Source organism: Belonocnema kinseyi, chromosome 5, assembly GCF_010883055.1.
Source record: "Belonocnema kinseyi isolate 2016_QV_RU_SX_M_011 chromosome 5, B_treatae_v1, whole genome shotgun sequence".
Classification (NCBI taxonomy): Eukaryota; Metazoa; Arthropoda; class Insecta; order Hymenoptera; family Cynipidae; genus Belonocnema; species Belonocnema kinseyi.
The window spans coordinates 133,537,954-133,549,512 of NC_046661.1; the positions used below are offsets into that span (position 1 = coordinate 133,537,954).

Consider the following 11,559-nt stretch of genomic DNA (forward strand, 5'->3'; position numbering starts at 1 on the left):
ACAATACGCCAATTAGCACAAATGGTAAGTTCCGACAGTGCCTACAAGTGTGCCTACTGGCCGCTAAATGGCAATACCGGTTTCATATTTATACACCTGGTAAAGTTTACACACTCAAGAAATAAATAAAAGTTTATCAACACTGAAAATTTTTTGGGCGATCTACTCGCCCACGTAGTAGAGCTGGAACACCAAATGCGTCGCGCGCTGCTCACCTGCAACTTGGTACACGACCTCTCTCATATTGAGCACGCTCTGTTCCCACATTAGAACAGCTGTAATCCCAACAGTATTGGTGCAGGAACGCTTCCTTTAGGCGGGAGAACGGAATCCCCACGCCGAGTTTCGCGTGGAGGTATACAGTTATATTTTATACTCGTGGGGAATTTAATTCTCTTTTGTGGGACTGCTGGGTTCCCAACACACGGGGTAGGATCTACTCGCACATTTGATACTGTAGCTTACTTAAAAGTGGTCTGGCCGCTACACCAACAGTCGTTGTGGCGCTGCGTCGCCACTAAGAAGACAGCTGCTTGCCCAAATATTTTTCAGTGTATATTCTTGAATTTTCAAGCCAAAAGATGAACTTCCTCTACAAAAATGAAAGTATTTCAAACCAAGGAAAATAAATTTTTTTCCTCAAAAAAGGAGAATTTTTACCTAAAAAGTATCATTCTATTAAAAATATATAAAAGTTGCGGTTTAAGTTGCAAAATTGATTTCAAACTAAAAATTAGCATTCCCACTTAACAGCGAAACTTATAACCAAAGAGATGCATTTTCTACTAAAAATATAAATCTGTAAACAGAAAATATTTCTTAACAAAGTGATTCAATCATATCTTTTAAACAAAATAGTTGAATACTCAAGCAAAGAATAATTATTTTCAACCGAAAAGTTGCATTTTCATCAAAAAGAGAATTTCTAATTGAAAAGATGAATTTTTAAATCAAAAATATAGATTTGCAAAAAAATAGTTCGCATGCCTGTTGAAAAGATTTTAGTTGAAAATTAAAGTAGATCAATTTTCATCAAGAAAAGATTTGAGTTTCTTTTCTACATAAAAAGATCAATGTCAAACAAAAAGTAAATTTTCTATAAAATTATTAAAATTCCAACAAAACAGACGAATTATCACCGAAAAGTACGACTTTTCAATAAAATAATGGAATTTCCATCAGACAGTTGCATTTCTATTCAAGAAAGATGGAGTAATTTCTGCGAAAGCAGTTGAATTTTTTCACCAAAAATATGAATTTTAAGCAGAAACTAAATTTTGTAGGAAATATTTTAATTTTCAAGAAAATAGTTTCATTAGTATCCAAGTAAGATGAAGTAACTCTACTAAAAAAGATGAAACCTTTCAATTAGTAACCAAAGAGGATGTATTTTTAAGAAAATTGATACATTCATCTCTGGGGTTTATAAATTACTTTTTTGTTTTAAATAATTTTGTTGTTGTTTTTTAAACAACTTATTATTTATAACAGTATTCTCTAGGAATAATGATATCTAAAAATTAATTTAAATGCAAAAAAATCATTGTTTAAACAATTGATTATTATTTTTGAAAATATTCTCATTGAATTATGTTAGAAACCTTTTAATATTTTTGGATTTCCCTGAAAATTAATTTTTATGCATAACAATGCTTTCAAAAGTTTACAGTGATTTGAAGAAAAAATGTTCATTTTTCCAAATTTCCTAAAAGCCTTGAGATTTTTCTTAAAATCTGGAAAAATCTATGTGCTGTTTTAAGTTTTTGGAAATGGTGTCAAATTTTAAATGATCTGTTTGTGACGTCTGGACAAATTATACAATTTCGCCACTTACCTCATTTATGTTCTGAATGAGAGGTCAACAATTGAATAGAATTATTTTTTAGTTACTTTAACTGAACCTTGATTTATTATTTGGTTCCATTGAATTTAAAAAAAGAAAAGGGGATCTGATGATAAAATTGGCGGCTCACCCTTAGAGATCTTTGGAGTGATGGGAGAAGGTTTTGATGAGCCTGGATTGAAGGGAAATCTTGGGTAAAAATCGTCCAGATGTTTTTCTCCAGTAATTTGATGTAGCGCAAAGATTTATTTTTGCCACGTTGGAAAGTACAAAGAGTGGTGGCTTGCTTCTTAAGACATATTTACTGCAGAAAACTCCACAAAATAACCTATTTCTCACGAAACTGACTTGTTGCAAGGATCACAACAATTCCGATGCGGGTTTCTCATTTGAATAAACGAAGGTTTAAGAATTAAATTTAATGCAATGCAAATGATACTTCAGCAGTATTTAGACATTAAATAGCTTTACAGAATTCTATATATGATAACGGAATTCTCACTTTATTTGATGACAGTAGGGTTTCTGACTGACTCTACGAAAAAGATCAGACAGAGTCTTTGGCGGATAACCGGAAACAACAGCTTTAACGGAAAGAGTTCGGGCAGAGCCTTTGGCGGATCAACGGCACTTACTAGACTGAACAGACTTGGCAGAGCCTTTCTCAGATGAACGGCACTGACTGGGCTGACAGAAATCGGACAGAGCTTTTGGCGGATCAAAGGCACTGACTAGACTTATTTTACAGAAAAAGATCGGACAGAGCCTTCGACGAATACATGAAAACAACAGACTGAACGGAAAGAGATAGGGCAGATGCTTTGGTGGATCAACGGCTACTGACTAGGCTGAACAGAATTATTTTACGGAAAGAGATTGGTCAGAACCTATTTCGGATAAAAGAGAACAACAGACTGAACAGAAAGAGATCGGGCCAAGCCTTTGGCGGAACAACGGCACTTACTAGACTGAACAGACTTGGCAGAGCCTTCGGCAGATGAACGGCACTGACTAGACTGACAGAAATCGGACAAAGCCTTTGGCGGTTCAAAGGCACTGAATAGACTTATTTTACAGAAATAGATTGGATAGAGCCTGCGGCGAATAAATGAAAACAGACTGAACGGAAACAGTTCGGGCAGAGGCTTTGGTGGATCAACGGCTACTGACTAGGCTGAACAGAATTATTTTACAGGAATAGATTGGTCAGAACCTACTTCGGATAAACGAAAACAACAGACTGAACGGAAAGAGATCGGGCAGAGCCTTTGGCGGATCAACGGCACTTACTAGACTGAACAGACTTGGCAGAGCCTTCGGCAGATGAACGGCACTGACTAGACTGACAGAAATCGGACAAAGCCTTTGGCGGTTCAAAGGCACTGAATAGACTTATTTTACAGAAATAGATTGGATAGAGCCTGCGGCGAATAAATGAAAACAGACTGAACGGAAACAGTTCGGGCAGAGGCTTTGGTGGATCAACGGCTACTGACTAGGCTGAACAGAATTATTTTACAGGAAGAGATTGGTCAGAACCTACTTCGGATAAACGAAAACAACAGACTGAACGGAAAGAGATCGGGCAGAGCCTTCGGCGGATCAACGGCACTGGCAAGACTAATTAAAAGATATTTGGCAGAGCCTTTGGCGGATCAATGGGACTGACTGTCTGTTCCGTGCCGTAAATCTTTATTTTATAGAAAAAGATCGAACAGTCTTCAGCGGATAAATGGAAACAACAGACTGAACAGAAAGAGATCGGGCAGAGTATTCGTCGGATCGACGGCACTGACTAGACTGAATAGACTTATTTTACAGAAAGTGAGTGCTCAGAGCCTACATCGGATAAACGAAAACAACAGACTGAACGGAAAAAGATCGGCCAGAGCCTTCAGCGGATCCACGGCACTGACTAGGCTTCCTTTAAAAGAAAAGATTGGACAAAGCCTTCGGCGCACAAATAGAAGCAACAGACTGAATGGAAAGAGATTGGGCAGAGCCTTATGCGGATCAACGATATTGACTAGACTAAACAGACTTATTTTAGAGAAAGAGATTGTTTAGCGTCTACGTCGGATAAACGGAAATAACAGACTGAACTGAAAGAAACCGGGCAGAGCCTTCGGCGGATCAACGGTACTGACTAGACTTATTTTACAAAAAAAGATTGGACGGAGCTTCCGGCGGACAAACGGAAACACAAGACTTTACAGGCGGAGGTCGGGTAGAGACTTTGGCAGATCAACGGGACTGACTAGACTGACTCTCTATATTTTTTTGTAGCGTTTATATGTGGCTCAGATTTCCTGCAATTTCTAAAGATAGATAATGCTACGCGCTTTCAAGTTACATAAGTTAATCGCCATTTTCAGTTTCTCTTTTTAGTTTTACGATATTGAGGTGGCCTGCTAATGACAATGTTTGCTATTCAGAGATATCGATTTACATAGGTCGACGTCAGGTACATTTATAATTATCGTAACCTCGCAGAATTTATCATTTTAAATGCTTCAAAACTTCTAAATTTCTTGAAAAATTATTCAAAATTTTCATATAATAATGAAAAAATTTTTTAAATTTGTGAAATTGCTTTCATTTTTTTTCGGTATTTCGAGAAATCTTTGAAATTTTTTGAAATTTTTAAAAATTCATTTTCAGAGACAAAAAAGGAATTTAAATAAGATTGAAATCCAAATTGAAAATCCTCCTTAATGTCCAATAATTAAATTGGTGCCAACTCCTGAAAAAAAACGAGAATCTAACGACAAAATTTCGAACATAACGAACAGTAAAAAATTGTTCATATTTTAATCTGAAAAAAATTAAACTATACAAAAAATTTAGAAGAAAAATTAAAAATAAGAAAGAAAAATTATTGCTCTTTTTTTGATACGTGAGAACCGAATATTAAAAAATTTTTTAGATTACAATAGGGGTATTTTTTGTTTGTTCGTTGAGGTCCAAATTTGATCATTGGAATCTTGTTTCTTTAAGAGTTTGCATCAATTTCAAAATCCTTTCAAATTTTAGAATATTCTTTAATTTTTGAAAAATTGTCCAATATTGTTGAACATTATTCGAATTTTTCATAAAATATTTTAGAAATTATTTAAATAATTGAATAACAATTTTCCAAATTTTTTTCGATTTTTTTTAAAATTATTTTAAATGTCATTTTCCAAATTAAATATCATTACACAATTTTTAAGTAATCTTAAGAAGAGATTTTTATTTTCTGTGTACTTCTGGAAATTCTTAAAGGTTTCATTCAAACTTGTTCTCAAAATCCTAGAACTTTTAAACTTTGTTTAAAATTGTTTAAATCTTCTCAAATCCGTTGAAAATGCACTTATTTTTGGTTAAAAGTTAATATTTTCACCTTAAGATTGCAGGCTGAAAATATCATTTTCAAAATATCTTTATTTTTCCTAGACCATATTCTCATTTTCCCTGACCATTAGCATTCGAATACCAGCATTTTATTTCTTTAATATTTGTAACATAGCACATTTTTAAACAAATTGAAACAATAATCCACATACAATTTTATTTAATTGTTAAAAAAAACTACTGCTACCATTAAAGATGATATTGAAAATATTTTGAAGGACATTTAGAACTTTTTAAGAAATCCTAAAAATGTGAAAAGATGATGAAAATGTTAACGAGAATGAACATTTTTAAATATTTAAAATTTTCTTAAGATTCTTGTGAAAATTTCAAATTATTATATTTTTTTAAAAGGAATGCTAGGAGAAAATAGTTAAAAATTTTTTCTTCAACAAATTTATATTCTTATAAAATTTTTTTAAGTTCTTGAAAAATTAATTTGTTGAAATAAGAAATTATTAAAAATTTGCATAGAATCATGATGAAAATTGTGTCTTTTTTTGCCTTTTAAAATATTCAAAAACCTTTAAAATTTTTTTTCGAAATAATCGGAAATCTAAACTTGAATAATTTGAATAACTCATAACATTCGTTTAAAACTTTTCCAAAGCAAAAAAAAAAAGTTTTTTAAAGTCTTCAGCATTATTTTCTGATAAGTTTGGAAAACTTATAAATTGTTCAAAAGTTTTCTTGAATTTGTAAGAACTGAAATAAGGACAATCTTTATTTTACATGTTTTTATTGGAATTAAAGGACGAAATTTTTTATTTTACCATTTTTTCTGCATTGAAAGAGGGACATTTTTATAATTTTTTAATAATTTTTTATAATATTTTCATTGAAATCAAGGGATGAATTTTTATTTTAAAATTTTTCCTCAATTGTAAGAGCCTCTTTTTCTTATTTTTATAATTTTTTGGAGTTGGAAGGAATGAGAGTTTGTTTATCAAGTTTTTCGTAATTTACAGAAAGGAATGTTTTCTTTTTGATATTTTCATTGAGTTTCATTTTTATTTATTTTTTTTTTTGTAGAAATATTTTATTTCATCATACGGAATTTTGCAATCTCCATTTATCAGGATGTTCGATTTAATGAAAATGAAGCTCTATGTTGCTGCTCCTCTCTTTATTGCAGCGATTTACTTCAGTTTGTTTGGTAAATATAATAATGTGGCTTTATATAATAATTATAACTCAATTCAAATGTATTTTGTTACAAGTTGAATTTTGTGTTGAAAATTGACTTATCAACTATAAATTCACGTTTTTCCGTTTTTTTAAATACTTTTTTTTAATTTCACGTTTTTGCTTCAATTCAACTGTTTATTATTTAAAATTTCTTTGATTTGAATACCAAATAATACGTGATTTGTTACAAAATGTATTTTTTGTTAAAAATCTAATTACTTGGTTGCAAATTAAACTAATTTGTTAAAAACTCATTTTTATTCGATTGAAGAATAATATTTGTACTTAAACATGTATTTTTAGTTAAAAATTTAGCAATTCCAGTCCATAAATCCTAATTTTTGTTGGGAATCTCTCTCTGTGATGAAAAATGTTGTTAATAGTTATTTTTAGTTTAAAGTTAATTGAAATATAAAAATTATTTCGTTTTTTGTTTACAGTTTTTGTTCAGAATTCACTTTCTCTAAAATATTATCTATTTTGTGCCAAAATAAAGGATTTCGCTAAAAAGTATCTTTTGCAAGCGAACCAACAAATTTTTTTCTGAAAATTTTTTTATAGTCAAAAATTAATCCACTTTGTTGAAAAAGCATGTATTTCGTTTATAATATAACTTGTTATCTAAATGTTGATATGATTTATAAAAAATGAAATAGGTCTTACAAATGCAATTTAAAGTTTTACGATGCAGACTCGACCGCTTGCGTGGACTGCTTTCAGCGCCGCCTCTCGGAACTTCATGACAGTAGAAAAAGCAAAAGACTTAAGGTCGTGTGACACAGCTAAATACCTATAATACCGACCTCACCTTTTCAGTTCACTGAATGTTTTTTTTTTGAGCCTTAGAACTTTTTTTGTAAATAAAATATCGAGCTAAAACTTTGCAAAATGTATTAGAGTACTATAAAGTACGTCTAGGTACTGCATTTTGGTAGGAACTTCACTGAAAATTATTTCATCTTTTTTCTGAACCTCGACATTTTTTGAACGTTCGAACTTTTTTTATACATAAAATATCGGTCTCAAACTTTGATAAATGCAAGAGCTGAAAGAAAACTACGTTCAAGTACAAAGCTTAATAATAAAAGATTTAAAAAAAAATTCAACTATCAATTCCATCGGCATCAGCCGGTAGCATTGTACACGAAAATACGAACCCTCTAGAGCCTCGTCTAGTGGCCGCCAGGGTTCGTATTTTCGTATACAACGTTACCGGCTGATGCCGATGGAATTGATAGTTGAAATTTTTTTTTTTACATCTTTTATTATTAAGATTTGTACTTAAACGTAGTTTTCTTTCTGCTCTTGCATTTCTCAAAGTTTGAGACCGATATTTTATGTATAAAAAAAAGTTCGAACGTTCAAGAAATGTCGAGGTTCACAAAAAAGATGAAATAATTTTTAGTAAAGTTCCTACCAAAATGCAGTACCTAAACATACTTTATTTATTCTAATACATTTTCCAAAGTTTCAGCTCGATATTTAATTTACAAAACGAGTTCTTAAGTTCAAAAAAACATTCAGTCAACTGATAAAGTGAGGTCGGTAATATAGGTATTTCGCTGTGTCACATGCCCTTAAATGCCCGATTTAGTATTCCAGGTATTAAAATTAATCTAATTATATTTCTTTTTACAGAATTAAGTTCGCAGTATAATACAGATCGACTTTTGCCAGGCGCTAGGACTCTTCCAGGTGACATGCACATCTGGTACAGAATAAGTAATAATAAAACGGTGCATATAAAGAATGGCGAAAATCAATTAACTCCTGGACTAATAGACGGGGAAATACAGGTGTGCGCAATAGAAATATATAGGAAAAAATTAATAGTGCGTAGATTGTGGATATACAAACAACAGGTTAAGGTGGGCAAAAACGAATATACCAATTGGACGCAAGCTGACACAGACTTATATGACATCGATTTTAATGCATACATTCAGTAAAGCATTTTTAACATTTTCCACTGCACATCTTTTTTTATGTCGACACCTGCCCTCGCTCAAGGACAAACCAATATTTCATTTTTTCCACTGTAATGTAAGACAAAAAAATTATAATTGGTTTATTGGTTGTCCGAAATTATTTACAAATTATTAAATCGATTACTAATTACACAAAAAGAATTTTGGCACTGCAGGAGCGGCACCTACTGTACAGCAGTTGTGCGCAGGCTTGGCACAATTGTTTTACCGATTTAGGCGCAGCGGATGCCTCAAACTAGATCTCCCAATTTGGGCCTAGGGTATTGATGTGCATGCGTGAATAATCACTTTTTATTGGCTCTGCTTGACGCATGCGCGGAATGGAATTAGACTAGTTGGCACATCTGGTGTGCTAGTAGGAAGGTCTGCCGTCGAGAGATTCTTTGCGGGCGCTAAGTTGCGAATTAGTAATTTAAAAAATAAAAAACAAACGTTATATTTATTAGCTTTCTTTCAAATGACTTTTCTATATTTAAGTCAAACATAGCCTATAATTTGGTGCCTAGAGCGTAATCAGCTTCTGAAGTTTTTACTGTGCCAAATTAATTTCAAATTTAGCAAAAAAAAAATTTAATAAAATAACTATAAATAAAAATCTATGTATTAAATAATATTTCTGAATGAACATAATATTTAGGAATTTTTTTCGGAATTAAATGCGGACTACGTAAAGAATTATTTAACTTGAACTTTTATTCGAGTTTATAGTTGCAAGTAGTAATATTTTTCTGTGAATTAGTTTGAAAATTTAAATTTTTTTACTTGTTAAACTGAAATACAATATTCTTGATGCAAACTCCTGTTAAAAAAACAAGAATCCAACGACGAAATTTAGACCACAACGAGTTTTAAAACGAGTTTTTAACAGGAGTCTGCATCAATTTTATTATTGGACGTTAAATAGGATTTTTCATTTGGATTTTAATCTAATTTAAACTTCTCAAATTTTGAACAAAATTTTCTGCATGCATTTATGGATTAAAGAAATAAAAGGTTTAAATACGACATAGAACTTTATTTTTTATTTTTCGATGTACCTCTGCACCCGTGGTGCATAAATAATTTGTTATTTTATAAACATTTGTTTACACAAGTGTTTAACGATAAAATAAATTAAGTTAAAAAATAATTTGCAATTTTTTAAACCTGAATAACGATCTACCATTGCTATTGTCGTTACTAATTTTAAATCCCAATTTTTGTCTTCTCGCTCGTATCTCAAATTAAGTTATCAATAAGAATAATAATAATGGAAGTTTATAGACATTCCTAGAAAATTTTGAACATTAGTTATTATCCTTTTTTTTTTGCTTTGAAAAAAACAAGTTTTCACTTTTAGAAATTTTAGAAAATAACTCTTTTGTTCAAAAAATGGTCCAGATGAAAATTTTTTTTTGAAGAATCTGTGTCATTATCAGAGTTAATTACTATACAGATTACTATTTATTGAAAAATAAAATTATATGGCCAAAAATTTATTCACTCGGTTAAAACTCCTGGGTTGATGATACGAGTATAAGTATTTCATTTTGAGAAAATTCATCTTTTTCGTTAAAAAATCATTGGTTCATGGTTAAAATATTTGTTCAAAATTAGTTTTTTATTTTAAGATTGATCATTTTAGTCCAAAATTCATATTTCTTATTTCAAGTACTTTTTTTGGTGATTTACCTTTTTTACTTTAAGTAGTTCTTGCGCCAAAAAATAGATATCTGAAAAAATCAATTTTTCTATGATTCTAGGAATTAAAATATTGCAACTGATATTATTATTCTAAATAAAAAACATTATTTTCTCTCAAAAATGTTAACGCAATCATTTTTCAAAAATTGGTAAGAAGCGGGGCGTCAGTCAGAAAAATTTAAATTGCAAAAAACATAGTTAAAGTTAATTTGTTGTGTGTGAAATTTAACATTTTTCACAAAAAATAATGTTGATTTGGAATGACACCAGTTATGATATTTTGATTCTTAGAATCATAGCAAAACTATTTTTCTCAGATATATGACTTTTGGCACTAGAACTACCTTAAAATGTAACAATTCCATTTTTAGTTGAAAAGAAGGACATTTTAAATCAAAAAATGCTCTTCTCTGCTTAGAAATTGAATTCTTTAAAATAAGCTGGGGCTTACATACATGGCGAGTTGAATGCTATCCAAATTGCACAACAGCAGGGGAGAAGCCATTATACAGGGGTATTTTCATATTTCGCGCCTTTAAAGTTGCATTCGGATTGGCCATTCGGCCAAGTCCGGGCATCTTCGAATCAAGTTTATGACAGTTTCCATGGTTGCGTTCGAAACTTCAAACGGTTATGTTCAGATTCACCTGTTTGCTCTAATCGCTGTCAGGAAATGTAGGCAATGTTAATTTAAAGTGCACGCATGTAATATTTCCTTCACTTTATTTAAAACATATCCTGTCTATTCATAACATAACTTTTTATGCAGTGAAAATAAGCGTTAAACACCATTCACTCTTCGCACACTGGAATCACAGAATATTATTACTATTTTATAGTATTTGTCACTTAGCAGCTATTCTATAATGTTATTGGCACAGAAAAAAATGAGGTTTACTTCTCAGTTCACATGTCTCACTTCATTATTAATTAAACACTTTTATTATTTGTAATTACTATATAACATAACCTATATTGTTTTGACACTTGTATCCATTTGAAATTTCGAACGCAACCATGAAAACTATCATAGACTTGATTCGAAGATGCACGGACTTGACCGAATGGCCGAGCCGAATGAAACTTTAAAGGCGCGAAATATTAAAACACCCCTGTGTAATGGCTTCTTCTCTGCTGTTGTGCAATTCGGGTAGCATTCAACTCGCCACGTATTTAAGCTCCAGCGTGTACACCCTGTATGAGAAGACCTGATATGATATGTGTATATACGGCGTTGGTTTTTCATCAGTTTCTTTTACCGCTGTTAGACTTGAACAGCGAACGCGAGAGTTTAAGGCGATAACAGTCACGACCTCTGGATGCATTCTTAGAGTTACTATCTGCAACTTCCCAGGTTTTTAGGTGTTTAAGGGCATGTGACACAGCTAAATACCTATATTACCGACCACAGTTTTTCAGTTCACTGAATGTTTTTTTGAACCTCAGAACTTTTTTTGTAAATAA

General features: G+C 31.6%; 1 protein-coding gene across 1 annotated transcript in view; it reads left to right on the forward strand.

Moving 5' to 3' along the window:
- The window catches only part of LOC117173115, an 11,344-nt gene extending 2,953 nt beyond the window's left edge, over window positions 1–8,391 (forward strand). The window contains exons 2-3 of the mRNA XM_033361507.1: window positions 6,269–6,392; window positions 8,063–8,391. Of these exons, the coding sequence (XP_033217398.1) occupies window positions 6,317–6,392; window positions 8,063–8,373 (387 nt within the window). The 5' untranslated portion in view covers window positions 6,269–6,316 and the 3' untranslated portion in view covers window positions 8,374–8,391. The remainder of the gene's footprint in view (window positions 1–6,268; window positions 6,393–8,062) is intronic.
- The last annotated feature ends 3,168 nt before the right edge of the window (window positions 8,392–11,559 follow it).